This window comes from Oncorhynchus mykiss, chromosome 27 (genome assembly GCF_057628025.1).
Source record: "Oncorhynchus mykiss isolate SJ-2025 chromosome 27, ASM5762802v1, whole genome shotgun sequence".
NCBI classification, from domain to species: Eukaryota; Metazoa; Chordata; class Actinopteri; order Salmoniformes; family Salmonidae; genus Oncorhynchus; species Oncorhynchus mykiss.
The window spans coordinates 50,395,628-50,412,663 of record NC_143048.1 but is presented as its reverse complement, the minus strand read 5'-3'; the positions used below and the strand labels follow the sequence as shown (position 1 = coordinate 50,412,663).

The 17,036-nt window shown below is 54.0% G+C and overlaps 1 protein-coding gene across 1 annotated transcript in view; it reads left to right on the top strand.

The window, feature by feature from the left end:
* cep126 (centrosomal protein 126) overlaps nucleotides 1-17,036 on the top strand; it is a 227,185-nt gene that overhangs the window by 30,409 nt on the left and 179,740 nt on the right. The window contains exon 8 of the mRNA XM_036965485.2: nucleotides 3,513-3,622. Coding sequence (XP_036821380.2) covers nucleotides 3,513-3,622 — 110 coding nt within the window. The remainder of the gene's footprint in view (nucleotides 1-3,512; nucleotides 3,623-17,036) is intronic.

Below are 17,036 nucleotides of genomic sequence, written 5' to 3'. Positions count from 1 at the left end.
TGGAGGTGCCCCTGATGTAGGGAATAGGGTACCATCTGGCGTGACACCAACCAGTCCCCTGATGACTGGAGATGCCCCTGATGTAGGGAATAGGGTACCATCTGGCGTGACACCAACCAGTCCCCTGATGTAGGGAATAGGGTACCATCTGGCGTGACACCAATCAGTCCCCAGAGGAATGGAGGTGCCCCTGATGTAGGGAATAGGGTACCATCTGGCGTGACACCAACCAGTCCCCTGATGTAGGGAATAGGGTACCATCTGGCGTGACACCAACCAGTCCCCTGATGACTGGAGGTGCCCCTGATTTAGGGAATAGGGTACCATCTGGCTTGACACCAATCAGTCCCCTGAGGACTGGAGGTGCCCCTGATGTAGGAAATAGGGTACCATCTGGCGTGACACCAACCAGTCCCCTGATGTAGGGAATAGGGTACCATCTGGCGTGACACCAATCAGTCCCCTGATGACTGGAGGTGCCCCTGATGTAAGGAATAGGGTACCATCTGGCGTGCCACCAACTAGTCCCCTGATGTAGGGAATAGGGTACCATCTGGCGTGACACCAACCAGTCCCCTGATGTAGGGAATAGGGTACCATCTGGCGTGCCACCAATCACTCCCCTGAAGACTGGAGGTGTCCCTGATGTAGGGAATAGGGTACCATCTGGCGTGACACCAATCAGTCCCCTGAGGACTGGAGGTGCCCCTGATGTAGGGAATAGGGTACCATCTGGCGTGACACCAACCAGTCCCCTGATGTAGGGAATAGGGTACCATCTGGCGTGACACCAACCAGTCCCCTGATGTAGGGAATAGGGTACCATCTGGCGTGACACCAATCAGTCCCCTGAAGACTGGAGGTGTCCCTGATGTAGGGAATAGGGTACCATCTGGCATGACACCAATCAGTCCCCTGATGTAGGGAATAGGATACCATCTGGCATGCAGCCTCGTAATATTATCTGTCTGTCAAAGAGCGCCATTTTGAAGTAAACTTGTGCAACACAACGTTCGATAAAAGGGAAATACTTTTTGTTGCAGCTTATCTTTTTAATAAACATGAGCCTTCTGTTGTAATATTAAATGTAGTGGGTGTAGCTTATATATGTGCTCTTACACACTTTCTACAAGTGTGTAATGAAAGTGTGTTTCTTGAATAACTCCCCCTGAGACACCCGCAGGGAGTGGGGTTATGGCCAGGGTCACCATTGTCCAGCGGGGTTAAGTGCCTTTCTCAAGGGCTCCGGGATTCGAACCAACAACCTTTTAGTTTCTGGCGCAACGCTCTAATCTCGAGGGTATCTGCCGCCCCCAAAGATCTTCCCTCTGATTCAGAAGAAATAGGAATTACTTGACCTGTAGTTACTAGAGGTCGACCGATTTATGATTTTTCAACGCCGAAACCAATATTGATTATTGGAGGACCAAAAAAAGCCGATACCGATTAATCAACCAATTTTATTTGTATTTTATATATATATATAAAATGACCATTACAACAATACTAAATTAACACTTTTATTTAAATGTAATATAATACATCAATAAAATCAAGATAGTCTCAAATAAATAATGAAACATGTTCAATTTGGTTTACATAATGCAAAAACAAAGTGTTGGAGAAGAAAGTAAAAGTGCAATATGTGCCATGTAAGAAAGCTAACGTTTCAGTTCCTTGCTCAGAACATGAGAACATATGAAAGCTGGTGGTTCCTTTTAACAGGAGTCTTCAATATTCCCAGGTAAGAAGTTTTAGGTTGTAGTTATTATAGGACTATTTCTCTCTATACCATTTGTATTTCATTCACCTTTGACTATTGGATGTTCTAATAGGTACTTTAGTATTGCCAGCCTAATCTTGGGAGTTGATAGGCTTGAAGGCGGCAGGGTAGCCTAGTGGTTAGAGCGTTGGACTAGTAACCGGAAGGTTGCAAGTTCAAACCCCCGAGCTGACAAGGTACAAATCTGTCGTTCTGCCCCTGAACAGGCAGTTAACCCAATGACGGCCTCCTCTAGGCCGTCATTGAAAATAAGAATTTGTTCTTAACAGACTTGCCTAGTTAAATAAAGGTAAAAACATTTTAAAAAAAACTCATAAACAGCTCAATGCTTGAAGCACAGCGAATAGCTGCTGGCAAACACAGGAAAGTGCTGTTTGAATGAACGCTTACGAGCCTGCTGCTGCCTACCACCGCTCAGTCAGACTGCTCTATCAAATCATAGACTTAATTATAATATAATAACACACAGAAATACGGTCATTAATATGCTCAAATAAGGAAACTATCATTTCGAAAACTAAACGTTTATTCTTTCAGTGAAATATGGAACCGTTCCGTATTTTATCTAACGGGTGGCATCCATAAGTCTAAATATTCTTGTTACATTGTACAACCTTCAATGTCATCTCATAATTACGTACAATTCTGGCAAATTAGTTCGCAACGAGCCAGGTGGCCCAAACTGTTGCATATACCCTGACTCTGCGTGCAACGAACGCAAGAGAAGTGACACAATTGACCTAGTTTAATATTGCCTGCTAACATGAATTTATTTTAACTAAATATGCAGGTTTAAAAAATATTTACTTTTGTGTATTGATTTTAAGAAAATAATTGATGTTTATGGTTAGGGACAGTCGTGCAACGATTGTGCTTTTTTTCGCAAATGCTCTTTTGTTAAATCATCCCCCGTTTGGCGAAGTTGGCTGTCTTTGTTAGGAAGAAATGGTCTTCACACAGTTCGCAACGAGTCAGGTGGCCCAAACTGCTGCATATACCCTGACTCTGTTGCACTGAACGCAAGAGAAGTGACACAATTTCCCTAGTTAAAAGAAATTCATGTTAGCAGGGAATATTAACTAAATATACAGGTTTAAAAATATATAATTGTGTATTGATTTTAAGAAAGGCGTTGATGTTTATGGTTAGGTACATTGCTGCCACGACGGTGCTTTTTTCGTGAATGCCCTTGTTAAATCACCCTTTTGGTGAAGTAGGCTATGATTCAATGATAAATTAACAGGCACCGCGTCGATTATATGCAACTGGATAAACTAGTAATATCATCAACCATGTGTAGTTAACTAGTGATTATGTTAAGATTGATCGTTTTTTATAAGATACGTTTAATGCTAGCTAGCACCTTACCTTGGCTCCTTGCTGCACTCACATAACAGGTAGTCAGCCTGCCACGCAGTTTCCTCGTGGAGTGCAATGTAATCGGCCACGATCGGTGTCCAAAAATGCAGATTACCGATTGGTATGAAAACTTGAAATCGGCCCAAATTAATCGGCCATTTCGATTAATTGGTCGACCTCCTAGTAGTTACCCAACATCGCACACATTTGACACTGATAACTCAAATTCTATTAAGGATTTCATCCATTTGATTTGTTTCTCTGACTATGCAATTTCCTTAAAAAAAAACATAATTATGGAACATTTGATTATACCTCATTGGTAATAAATGCACATGTATTTAGCATTATTCCTTATTATTGTGATCAGCCAGGAGTGTGGTGAGGAGACAACCCCAGGAGAGTCGTGGTAGTGGGGCCAGGAGAAGAGGAATAACTGGCTCAGGGAACAGAAGGCTGCCTCTACCATCCCAGTCTCAGGTACAGGCTTCCCTTCCTCTACCCTCCCAGTCTCAGGTACAGGCTTCCCTTCCTCTACCCTCCCAGTCTCAGGTACAGGCTTCCCTTCCTCTACACTCCCAGTCTCAGGTACAGGCTTCCCTTCCTCTACCCTCCCAGTCTCAGGTACAGGCTTCCCTTCCTCTACCATCCCAGTCTCAGGTACAGGCTTCCCTTCCTCTACCCTCCCAGTCTCAGGTACATGCTTCCCTTCCTCTACCCTCCCAGTCTCAGGTACAGGCTTCCCTTCCTCTACCCTCCCAGTCTCAGGTACAGGCTTCCCTTCCTCTACCACCCCAGTCTCAGGTACAGGCTTCCCTTCCTCTACCCTCCCAGTCTCAGGTACAGGCTTCCCTTCCTCTAACATCCCAGTCTCAGGTACAGGCTTCCCTTCCTCTACCATCCCAGTCTCAGGTACAGGCTTCCCTTCCTCTACCCTCCCAGTCTCAGGTACAGGCTTCCCTTTCTCTACCCTCCCAGTCTCAGGTACAGGCTTCCCTTCCTCTACCATCCCAGTCTCAGGTACAGGCTTCCCTTCCTCTACCCTCCCAGTCTCAGGTACAGGCTTCCCTTCCTCTACCATCCCAGTCTCAGGTACAGGCTTCCCTTCCTCTACCCTCCCAGGTACAGGCTTCCCTTCCTCTACCCTTCCAGTGTCAGGTACAGGCTTCCCTTCCTCTACCCTCCCAGTCTCAGGTACAGGCTTCCCTTCCTCTACCATCCTAGTCTAGGTTACAGGCTTCCCTTCCTCTACCCTCCCAGGTACAGGCTTCCCTTCCTCTACCCTCCCAGGTACAGGCTTCCCTTCCTCTACCCTCCCAGGTACAGGCTTCCCTTCCTCTACCCTCCCAGTCTCAGGTACAGGCTTCCCTTCCTCTACCATCCCAGTCTCAGGTACAGGCTTCCCTTCCTCTACCCTCCCAGGTACAGGCTTCCCTTCCTCTACACTCCCAGTCTCAGGTACAGGCTTCCCTTCCTCTACCATCCCAGTCTCAGGTTCAGGCTTCCCTTCCTCTACCATCCCAGTCTCAGGTACCGGCTTCCCTTCCTCTATCCTCCCAGTCTCAGGTACAGGCTTCCCTTCCTCTACCATCCCAGTCTCAGGTACAGGCTTCCCTTCCTATATCCTCCCAGGTACAGGCTTCCCTTCCTCTACCCTCCCAGTCTCAGGTACAGGCTTCCCTTCCTCTACCATCCCAGTCTCAGGTACAGGCTTCCCTTCCTCTACCATCCCAGTCTCAGGTACAGGCGTCCCTTCCTCTACCCTCCCAGTCTCAGGTACAGGCTTCCCTTCCTCTACACTCCCAGTCTCAGGTACAGGCTTCCCTTCCTCTTCCCTCCCAGTCTCAGGTACAGGCTTCCCTTCCCCTACCATCCCAGTCTCAGGTACAGGCTTCCCTTCCTCTACCCTCCCAGTGTCAGGTACAGGCCTCCCTTCCTCTAGCCTCCCAGTCTCAGGTACAGGCTTCCCTTCCTCTACCCTCCCAGGTACAGGCTTCCCTTCCTCTACCCTCCCTGTCTCAGGTACAGGCTTCCCTTCCTCTACCATCCCAGTCTCAGGTACAGGCTTCCCTTCCTCTACCCTCCCAGGTACAGGCTTCCCTTCCTCTACCTTCCCAGTGTCAGGTACAGGCTTCCCTTCCTCTACCATCCCAGTCTCAGGTACAGGCTTCCCTTCCTCTACCATCCCAGTCTCAGGTACAGGCTTCCCTTCCTCTACCCTCCCAGTCTCAGGTACAGGCTTCCCTTCCTCTACCATCCCAGTCTCAGGTACAGGCGTCCCTTCCTCTATCCTCCCAGTCTCAGGTACAGGCTTCCCTTCCTCTACCCTCCCAGTCTCAGGTAAAGGCTTCACTTCCTCTACCCTCCTAGTCTCAGGTACAGGCTTCCCTTCCTCTACCATCCCAGTCTCAGGTACAGGCTTCCCTTCCTCTACCCTCCCAGGTACAGTCTTCCCTTCCTCTACCCTTCCAGTCTCAGGTACAGGCTTCCCTTCCTCTACCCTCCCAGTCTCAGGTACAGGCTTCCCTTCCTCTACACTCCCAGTCTCAGGTACAGGCTTCCCTTCCTCTACCCTCCCAGTCTCAGGTACAGGCTTCCCTTCCTCTACCATCCAAGTCTCAGGTACAGGCTTCCCTTCCTCTACCCTCCCAGTCTCAGGTACAGGCTTCCCTTCCTCTACCCTCCCAGTCTCAGGTACAGGCTTCCCTTCCTCTACCCTCCCAGTCTCAGGTACAGGCTTCCCTTCCTCTACCACCCCAGTCTCAGGTACAGGCTTCCCTTCCTCTACCCTCCCAGTCTCAGGTACAGGCTTCCCTTCCTCTACCATCCCAGTCTCAGGTACAGGCTTCCCTTCCTCTACCATCCCAGTCTCAGGTACAGGCTTCCCTTCCTCTACCATCCCAGTCTCAGGTACAGGCTTCCCTTCCTCTACCCTCCCAGTCTCGGGTACAGGCTTCCCTTCCTCTACCATCCCAGTCTCAGGTACAGGCTTCCCTTCCTCTACCATCCCAGTCTCAGGTACAGGCTTCCCTTCCTCTACCATCCCAGTCTCAGGTACAGGCTTCCCTTCCTCTACCCTCCCAGTCTCGGGTACAGGCTTCCCTTCCTCTACCATCCCAGTCTCAGGTACAGGCTTCCCTTCCTCTACCCTCCCAGTCTCAGGTACAGGCTTCCCTTCCTCTGTCCTCCCAGTCTCAGGTACAGGCTTCCCTTCCTCTACCCTCCCAGGTACAGGCTTCCCTTCCTCTACCCTTCCAGTGTCAGGTACAGGCTTCCCTTCCTCTACCCTCCCAGTCTCAGGTACAGGCTTCCCTTCCTCTACCCTCCCAGTGTCAGGTACAGGCTTCCCTTCCTCTACCCTCCCAGTCTCAGGTACAGGCTTCCCTTCCTCTACCCTCCCAGGTACAGGCTTCCCTTCCTCTACCATCCCAGTCTCAGGTACAGGCTTCCCTTCCTCTACCCTCCCAGTCTCAGGTACAGGCTTCCCTTTCTCTACCCTCCCAGTCTCAGGTACAGGCTTCCCTTCCTCTACCATCCCAGTCTCAGGTACAGGCTTCCCTTCCTCTACCCTCCCAGTCTCAGGTACAGGCTTCCCTTCCTCTACCATCCCAGTCTCAGGTACAGGCTTCCCTTCCTCTACCCTCCCAGGTACAGGCTTCCCTTCCTCTACCCTTCCAGTGTCAGGTACAGGCTTCCCTTCCTCTACCCTCCCAGTCTCAGGTACAGGCTTCCCTTCCTCTACCATCCTAGTCTAGGTTACAGGCTTCCCTTCCTCTACCCTCCCAGGTACAGGCTTCCCTTCCTCTACCCTCCCAGGTACAGGCTTCCCTTCCTCTACCCTCCCAGTGTCAGGTACAGGCTTCCCTTCCTCTACCCTCCCAGGTACAGGCTTCCCTTCCTCTACCCTCCCAGTCTCAGGTACAGGCTTCCCTTCCTCTACCATCCCAGTCTCAGGTACAGGCTTCCCTTCCTCTACCCTCCAAGGTACAGGCTTCCCTTCCTCTACCCTCCCAGTGTCAGTTACAGGCTTCCCTTCCTCTACCATCCCAGTCTCAGGTACAGGCTTCCCTTCCTCTACCATCCCAGCCTCAGGTACAGGCTTCCCTTCCTCTACCCTCCCATTCTCAGGTACCGGCTTCCCTTCCTCTATCCTCCCAGTCTCAGGTACAGGCTTCCCTTCCTCTACCATCCCAGTCTCAGGTACAGGCTTCCCTTCCTCTACCCTCCCAGGTACAGGCTTCCCTTCCTCTACACTCCCAGTCTCAGGTACAGGCTTCCCTTCCTCTACCATCCCAGTCTCAGGTTCAGGCTTCCCTTCCTCTACCATCCCAGTCTCAGGTACCGGCTTCCCTTCCTCTATCCTCCCAGTCTCAGGTACAGGCTTCCCTTCCTCTACCATCCCAGTCTCAGGTACAGGCTTCCCTTCCTATATCCTCCCAGGTACAGGCTTCCCTTCCTCTACCCTCCCAGTCTCAGGTACAGGCTTCCCTTCCTCTACCATCCCAGTCTCAGGTACAGGCTTCCCTTCCTCTACCATCCCAGTCTCAGGTACAGGCGTCCCTTCCTCTACCCTCCCAGTCTCAGGTACAGGCTTCCCTTCCTCTACACTCCCAGTCTCAGGTACAGGCTTCCCTTCCTCTTCCCTCCCAGTCTCAGGTACAGGCTTCCCTTCCCCTACCATCCCAGTCTCAGGTACAGGCTTCCCTTCCTCTACCCTCCCAGTGTCAGGTACAGGCCTCCCTTCCTCTAGCCTCCCAGTCTCAGGTACAGGCTTCCCTTCCTCTACCCTCCCAGGTACAGGCTTCCCTTCCTCTACCCTCCCTGTCTCAGGTACAGGCTTCCCTTCCTCTACCATCCCAGTCTCAGGTACAGGCTTCCCTTCCTCTACCCTCCCAGGTACAGGCTTCCCTTCCTCTACCTTCCCAGTGTCAGGTACAGGCTTCCCTTCCTCTACCATCCCAGTCTCAGGTACAGGCTTCCCTTCCTCTACCATCCCAGTCTCAGGTACAGGCTTCCCTTCCTCTACCCTCCCAGTCTCAGGTACAGGCTTCCCTTCCTCTACCATCCCAGTCTCAGGTACAGGCGTCCCTTCCTCTATCCTCCCAGTCTCAGGTACAGGCTTCCCTTCCTCTACCCTCCCAGTCTCAGGTAAAGGCTTCACTTCCTCTACCCTCCTAGTCTCAGGTACAGGCTTCCCTTCCTCTACCATCCCAGTCTCAGGTACAGGCTTCCCTTCCTCTACCCTCCCAGGTACAGTCTTCCCTTCCTCTACCCTTCCAGTCTCAGGTACAGGCTTCCCTTCCTCTACCCTCCCAGTCTCAGGTACAGGCTTCCCTTCCTCTACACTCCCAGTCTCAGGTACAGGCTTCCCTTCCTCTACCCTCCCAGTCTCAGGTACAGGCTTCCCTTCCTCTACCATCCAAGTCTCAGGTACAGGCTTCCCTTCCTCTACCCTCCCAGTCTCAGGTACAGGCTTCCCTTCCTCTACCCTCCCAGTCTCAGGTACAGGCTTCCCTTCCTCTACCCTCCCAGTCTCAGGTACAGGCTTCCCTTCCTCTACCACCCCAGTCTCAGGTACAGGCTTCCCTTCCTCTACCCTCCCAGTCTCAGGTACAGGCTTCCCTTCCTCTACCATCCCAGTCTCAGGTACAGGCTTCCCTTCCTCTACCATCCCAGTCTCAGGTACAGGCTTCCCTTCCTCTACCATCCCAGTCTCAGGTACAGGCTTCCCTTCCTCTACCCTCCCAGTCTCGGGTACAGGCTTCCCTTCCTCTACCATCCCAGTCTCAGGTACAGGCTTCCCTTCCTCTACCATCCCAGTCTCAGGTACAGGCTTCCCTTCCTCTACCATCCCAGTCTCAGGTACAGGCTTCCCTTCCTCTACCCTCCCAGTCTCGGGTACAGGCTTCCCTTCCTCTACCATCCCAGTCTCAGGTACAGGCTTCCCTTCCTCTACCCTCCCAGTCTCAGGTACAGGCTTCCCTTCCTCTGTCCTCCCAGTCTCAGGTACAGGCTTCCCTTCCTCTACCCTCCCAGGTACAGGCTTCCCTTCCTCTACCCTTCCAGTGTCAGGTACAGGCTTCCCTTCCTCTACCCTCCCAGTCTCAGGTACAGGCTTCCCTTCCTCTACCCTCCCAGTGTCAGGTACAGGCTTCCCTTCCTCTACCCTCCCAGTCTCAGGTACAGGCTTCCCTTCCTCTACCCTACCAGGTACAGGCTTCCCTTCCTCTACCATCCCAGTCTCAGGTACAGGCTTCCCTTCCTCTACCCTCCCAGGTACAGGCTTCCCTTCCTCTACCCTCCCAGTGTCAGGTACAGGCTTCCCTTCCTCTACCCTCCCAGTCTCAGGTACAGGCTTCCCTTCCTCTACCCTCCCAGGTACAGGCTTCCCTTCCTCTACCCTCCCAGTCTCAGGTACAGGCTTCCCTTCCTCTACCATCCCAGTCTCAGGTACAGGCTTCCCTTCCTCTACCCACCAAGGTACAGGCTTCCCTTCCTCTACCCTCCCAGTGTCAGGTACAGGCTTCCCTTCCTCTACCATCCCAGTCTCATGTACAGGCTTCCCTTCCTCTACCATCCCAGTCTCAGGTACAGGCTTCCCTTCCTCTACCCTCCCATTCTCAGGTACCGGCTTCCCTTCCTCTATCCTCCCAGTCTCAGGTACAGGCTTCCCTTCCTCTACCATCCCAGTCTCAGGTACAGGCTTCCCTTCCTCTACCCTCCCAGTCTCAGGTACAGGCTTCCCTTCCTCTATCCTCCCAGTCTCAGGTACATGCTTCCCTTCCTTTATCCTCCCAGTCTCAGGTACAGGCTTCCCTTCCTCTACCCTCCCAGTCTCAGGTAAAGGCTTCACTTCCTCTACCCTCCTAGTCTCAGGTACAGGCTTCCCTTCCTCTACCATCCCAGTCTCAGGTACAGGCTTCCCTTCCTCTACCCTCCCAGGTACAGTCTTCCCTTCCTCTACCCTCCCAGTCTCAGGTACAGGCTTCCCTTCCTCTACCCTCCCAGTCTCAGGTACAGGCTTCCCTTCCTCTACACTCCCAGTCTCAGGTACAGGCTTCCCTTCCTCTACCCTCCCAGTCTCAGGTACAGGCTTCCCTTCCTCTACCATCCAAGTCTCAGGTACAGGCTTCCCTTCCTCTACCCTCCCAGTCTCAGGTACAGGCTTCCCTTCCTCTACCCTCCCAGTCTCAGGTACAGGCTTCCCTTCCTCTACCCTCCCAGTCTCAGGTACAGGCTTCCCTTCCTCTACCACCCCAGTCTCAGGTACAGGCTTCCCTTCCTCTACCCTCCCAGTCTCAGGTACAGGCTTCCCTTCCTCTACCATCCCAGTCTCAGGTACAGGCTTCCCTTCCTCTACCATCCCAGTCTCAGGTACAGGCTTCCCTTCCTCTACCATCCCAGTCTCAGGTACAGGCTTCCCTTCCTCTACCCTCCCAGTCTCGGGTACAGGCTTCCCTTCCTCTACCATCCCAGTCTCAGGTACAGGCTTCCCTTCCTCTACCATCCCAGTCTCAGGTACAGGCTTCCCTTCCTCTACCATCCCAGTCTCAGGTACAGGCTTCCCTTCCTCTACCCTCCCAGTCTCGGGTACAGGCTTCCCTTCCTCTACCATCCCAGTCTCAGGTACAGGCTTCCCTTCCTCTACCCTCCCAGTCTCAGGTACAGGCTTCCCTTCCTCTGTCCTCCCAGTCTCAGGTACAGGCTTCCCTTCCTCTACCCTCCCAGGTACAGGCTTCCCTTCCTCTACCCTTCCAGTGTCAGGTACAGGCTTCCCTTCCTCTACCCTCCCAGTCTCAGGTACAGGCTTCCCTTCCTCTACCCTCCCAGTGTCAGGTACAGGCTTCCCTTCCTCTACCCTCCCAGTCTCAGGTACAGGCTTCCCTTCCTCTACCCTCCCAGGTACAGGCTTCCCTTCCTCTACCATCCCAGTCTCAGGTACAGGCTTCCCTTCCTCTACCCTCCCAGGTACAGGCTTCCCTTCCTCTACCCTCCCAGTGTCAGGTACAGGCTTCCCTTCCTCTACCCTCCCAGTCTCAGGTACAGGCTTCCCTTCCTCTACCCTCCCAGGTACAGGCTTCCCTTCCTCTACCCTCCCAGTCTCAGGTACAGGCTTCCCTTCCTCTACCATCCCAGTCTCAGGTACAGGCTTCCCTTCCTCTACCCACCAAGGTACAGGCTTCCCTTCCTCTACCCTCCCAGTGTCAGGTACAGGCTTCCCTTCCTCTACCATCCCAGTCTCATGTACAGGCTTCCCTTCCTCTACCATCCCAGTCTCATGTACAGGCTTCCCTTCCTCTACCATCCCAGTCTCAGGTACAGGCTTCCCTTCCTCTACCCTCCCATTCTCAGGTACCGGCTTCCCTTCCTCTATCCTCCCAGTCTCAGGTACAGGCTTCCCTTCCTCTACCATCCCAGTCTCAGGTACAGGCTTCCCTTCCTCTACCCTCCCAGTCTCAGGTACAGGCTTCCCTTCCTCTATCCTCCCAGTCTCAGGTACATGCTTCCCTTCCTTTATCCTCCCAGTCTCAGGTACAGGCTTCCCTTCCTCTACCCTCCCAGTCTCAGGTAAAGGCTTCACTTCCTCTACCCTCCTAGTCTCAGGTACAGGCTTCCCTTCCTCTACCATCCCAGTCTCAGGTACAGGCTTCCCTTCCTCTACCCTCCCAGGTACAGTCTTCCCTTCCTCTACCCTCCCAGTCTCAGGTACAGGCTTCCCTTCCTCTACCCTCCCAGTCTCAGGTACAGGCTTCCCTTCCTCTACACTCCCAGTCTCAGGTACAGGCTTCCCTTCCTCTACCCTCCCAGTCTCAGGTACAGGCTTCCCTTCCTCTACCATCCAAGTCTCAGGTACAGGCTTCCCTTCCTCTACCCTCCCAGTCTCAGGTACAGGCTTCCCTTCCTCTACCCTCCCAGTCTCAGGTACAGGCTTCCCTTCCTCTACCCTCCCAGTCTCAGGTACAGGCTTCCCTTCCTCTACCACCCCAGTCTCAGGTACAGGCTTCCCTTCCTCTACCCTCCCAGTCTCAGGTACAGGCTTCCCTTCCTCTACCATCCCAGTCTCAGGTACAGGCTTCCCTTCCTCTACCATCCCAGTCTCAGGTACAGGCTTCCCTTCCTCTACCATCCCAGTCTCAGGTACAGGCTTCCCTTCCTCTACCCTCCCAGTCTCGGGTACAGGCTTCCCTTCCTCTACCATCCCAGTCTCAGGTACAGGCTTCCCTTCCTCTACCATCCCAGTCTCAGGTACAGGCTTCCCTTCCTCTACCATCCCAGTCTCAGGTACAGGCTTCCCTTCCTCTACCCTCCCAGTCTCGGGTACAGGCTTCCCTTCCTCTACCATCCCAGTCTCAGGTACAGGCTTCCCTTCCTCTACCCTCCCAGTCTCAGGTACAGGCTTCCCTTCCTCTGTCCTCCCAGTCTCAGGTACAGGCTTCCCTTCCTCTACCCTCCCAGGTACAGGCTTCCCTTCCTCTACCCTTCCAGTGTCAGGTACAGGCTTCCCTTCCTCTACCCTCCCAGTCTCAGGTACAGGCTTCCCTTCCTCTACCCTCCCAGTGTCAGGTACAGGCTTCCCTTCCTCTACCCTCCCAGTCTCAGGTACAGGCTTCCCTTCCTCTACCCTCCCAGGTACAGGCTTCCCTTCCTCTACCATCCCAGTCTCAGGTACAGGCTTCCCTTCCTCTACCCTCCCAGGTACAGGCTTCCCTTCCTCTACCCTCCCAGTGTCAGGTACAGGCTTCCCTTCCTCTACCCTCCCAGTCTCAGGTACAGGCTTCCCTTCCTCTACCCTCCCAGGTACAGGCTTCCCTTCCTCTACCCTCCCAGTCTCAGGTACAGGCTTCCCTTCCTCTACCATCCCAGTCTCAGGTACAGGCTTCCCTTCCTCTACCCACCAAGGTACAGGCTTCCCTTCCTCTACCCTCCCAGTGTCAGGTACAGGCTTCCCTTCCTCTACCATCCCAGTCTCATGTACAGGCTTCCCTTCCTCTACCATCCCAGTCTCAGGTACAGGCTTCCCTTCCTCTACCCTCCCATTCTCAGGTACCGGCTTCCCTTCCTCTATCCTCCCAGTCTCAGGTACAGGCTTCCCTTCCTCTGTCCTCCCAGTCTCAGGTACAGGCTTCCCTTCCTCTACCCTCCCAGGTACAGGCTTCCCTTCCTCTACCCTTCCAGTGTCAGGTACAGGCTTCCCTTCCTCTACCCTCCCAGTCTCAGGTACAGGCTTCCCTTCCTCTACCCTCCCAGTGTCAGGTACAGGCTTCCCTTCCTCTACCCTCCCAGTCTCAGGTACAGGCTTCCCTTCCTCTACCCTCCCAGGTACAGGCTTCCCTTCCTCTACCATCCCAGTCTCAGGTACAGGCTTCCCTTCCTCTACCCTCCCAGGTACAGGCTTCCCTTCCTCTACCCTCCCAGTGTCAGGTACAGGCTTCCCTTCCTCTACCCTCCCAGTCTCAGGTACAGGCTTCCCTTCCTCTACCCTCCCAGGTACAGGCTTCCCTTCCTCTACCCTCCCAGTCTCAGGTACAGGCTTCCCTTCCTCTACCATCCCAGTCTCAGGTACAGGCTTCCCTTCCTCTACCCACCAAGGTACAGGCTTCCCTTCCTCTACCCTCCCAGTGTCAGGTACAGGCTTCCCTTCCTCTACCATCCCAGTCTCATGTACAGGCTTCCCTTCCTCTACCATCCCAGTCTCAGGTACAGGCTTCCCTTCCTCTACCCTCCCATTCTCAGGTACCGGCTTCCCTTCCTCTATCCTCCCAGTCTCAGGTACAGGCTTCCCTTCCTCTACCATCCCAGTCTCAGGTACAGGCTTCCCTTCCTCTACCCTCCCAGTCTCAGGTACAGGCTTCCCTTCCTCTATCCTCCCAGTCTCAGGTACATGCTTCCCTTCCTCTATCCTCCCAGTCTCAGGTACAGGCTTCCCTTCCTCTACCCTCCCAGTCTCAGGTAAAGGCTTCACTTCCTCTACCCTCCTAGTCTCAGGTACAGGCTTCCCTTCCTCTACCATCCCAGTCTCAGGTACAGGCTTCCCTTCCTCTACCCTCCCAGGTACAGTCTTCCCTTCCTCTACCCTCCCAGTCTCAGGTACAGGCTTCCCTTCCTCTACCCTCCCAGTCTCAGGTACAGGCTTCCCTTCCTCTACACTCCCAGTCTCAGGTACAGGCTTCCCTTCCTCTACCCTCCCAGTCTCAGGTACAGGCTTCCCTTCCTCTACCATCCAAGTCTCAGGTACAGGCTTCCCTTCCTCTACCCTCCCAGTCTCAGGTACAGGCTTCCCTTCCTCTACCCTCCCAGTCTCAGGTACAGGCTTCCCTTCCTCTACCCTCCCAGTCTCAGGTACAGGCTTCCCTTCCTCTACCACCCCAGTCTCAGGTACAGGCTTCCCTTCCTCTACCCTCCCAGTCTCAGGTACAGGCTTCCCTTCCTCTACCATCCCAGTCTCAGGTACAGGCTTCCCTTCCTCTACCATCCCAGTCTCAGGTACAGGCTTCCCTTCCTCTACCATCCCAGTCTCAGGTACAGGCTTCCCTTCCTCTACCCTCCCAGTCTCGGGTACAGGCTTCCCTTCCTCTACCATCCCAGTCTCAGGTACAGGCTTCCCTTCCTCTACCATCCCAGTCTCAGGTACAGGCTTCCCTTCCTCTACCATCCCAGTCTCAGGTACAGGCTTCCCTTCCTCTACCCTCCCAGTCTCGGGTACAGGCTTCCCTTCCTCTACCATCCCAGTCTCAGGTACAGGCTTCCCTTCCTCTACCCTCCCAGTCTCAGGTACAGGCTTCCCTTCCTCTGTCCTCCCAGTCTCAGGTACAGGCTTCCCTTCCTCTACCCTCCCAGGTACAGGCTTCCCTTCCTCTACCCTTCCAGTGTCAGGTACAGGCTTCCCTTCCTCTACCTCCCAGTCTCAGGTACAGGCTTCCCTTCCTCTACCCTCCCAGTGTCAGGTACAGGCTTCCCTTCCTCTACCCTCCCAGTCTCAGGTACAGGCTTCCCTTCCTCTACCCTCCCAGGTACAGGCTTCCCTTCCTCTACCATCCCAGTCTCAGGTACAGGCTTCCCTTCCTCTACCCTCCCAGGTACAGGCTTCCCTTCCTCTACCCTCTCAGTGTCAGGTACAGGCTTCCCTTCCTCTACCCTCCCAGTCTCAGGTACAGGCTTCCCTTCCTCTACCCTCCCAGGTACAGGCTTCCCTTCCTCTACCCTCCCAGTCTCAGGTACAGGCTTCCCTTCCTCTACCATCCCAGTCTCAGGTACAGGCTTCCCTTCCTCTACCCACCAAGGTACAGGCTTCCCTTCCTCTACCCTCCCAGTGTCAGGTACAGGCTTCCCTTCCTCTACCATCCCAGTCTCATGTACAGGCTTCCCTTCCTCTACCATCCCAGTCTCAGGTACAGGCTTCCCTTCCTCTACCCTCCCATTCTCAGGTACCGGCTTCCCTTCCTCTATCCTCCCAGTCTCAGGTACAGGCTTCCCTTCCTCTACCATCCCAGTCTCAGGTACAGGCTTCCCTTCCTCTACCCTCCCAGTCTCAGGTACAGGCTTCCCTTCCTCTATCCTCCCAGTCTCAGGTACATGCTTCCCTTCCTCTACCCTCCCAGTCTCAGGTACCGGCTTCCCTTCCTCTATCCTCCCAGTCTCAGGTACAGGCTTCCCTTCCTCTACCATCCCAGTCTCAGGTACAGGCTTCCCTTCCTATATCCTCCCAGGTACAGGCTTCCCTTCCTCTACCCTCCCAGTCTCAGGTACAGGCTTCCCTTCCTCTACCATCCCAGTCTCAGGTACAGGCTTCCCTTCCTCTACCATCCCAGTCTCAGGTACAGGCGTCCCTTCCTCTACCCTCCCAGTCTCAGGTAGAGGCTTCCCTTCCTCTATCCTCCCAGTCTCAGGTACAGGCTTCCCTTCCTCTGTCCTCCCAGTCTCAGGTACAGGCTTCCCTTCCTCTGTCCTCCCAGTCTCAGGTACAGGCTTCCCTTCCTCTACCCTCCCAGTCTCAGGTACAGGCTTCCCTTCCTCTACCCTCCCAGGTACAGGCTTCCCTTCCTCTACCATCCCAGTCTCAGGTACAGGCTTCCCTTCCTCTACCCTCCCAGGTACAGGCTTCCCTTCCTCTACCCTCCCAGTCTCAGGTACAGGCTTCCCTTCCTCTACCACCCCAGTCTCAGGTACAGGCTTCCCTTCCTCTACCCTCCCAGTCTCAGGTACAGGCTTCCCTTCCTCTACCATCCCAGTCTCAGGTACAGGCTTCCCTTCCTCTACCATCCCAGTCTCAGGTACAGGCTTCCCTTCCTCTACCCTCCCAGTCTCAGGTACAGGCTTCCCTTCCTCTACCCTCCCAGTCTCAGGTACAGGCTTCCCTTCCTCTACCATCCCAGTCTCAGGTACAGGCTTCCCTTCCTATATCCTCCCAGGTACAGGCTTCCCTTCCTCTACCCTCCCAGTCTCAGGTACAGGCTTCCCTTCCTCTACCATCCCAGTCTCAGGTACAGGCTTCCCTTCCTCTACCATCCCAGTCTCAGGTACAGGCTTCCCTTCCTCTACCCTCCCAGTCTCAGGTACAGGCTTCCCTTCCTCTACCATCCCAGTCTCAGGTACAGGCTTCCCTTCCTCTACCCTCCAAGGTACAGGCTTCCCTTCCTCTACCCTCCCAGTGTCAGGTACAGGCTTCCCTTCCTCTACCATCCCAGTCTCAGGTACAGGCTTCCCTTCCTCTACCATCCCAGTCTCAGGTACCGGCTTCCCTTCCTCTACCCTCCCATTCTCAGGTACCGGCTTCCCTTCCTCTATCCTCCCAGTCTCAGGTACAGGCTTCCCTTCCTCTACCATCCCAGTCTCAGGTACAGGCTTCCCTTCCTCTACCCTCCCAGGTACAGGCTTCCCTTCCTCTACACTCCCA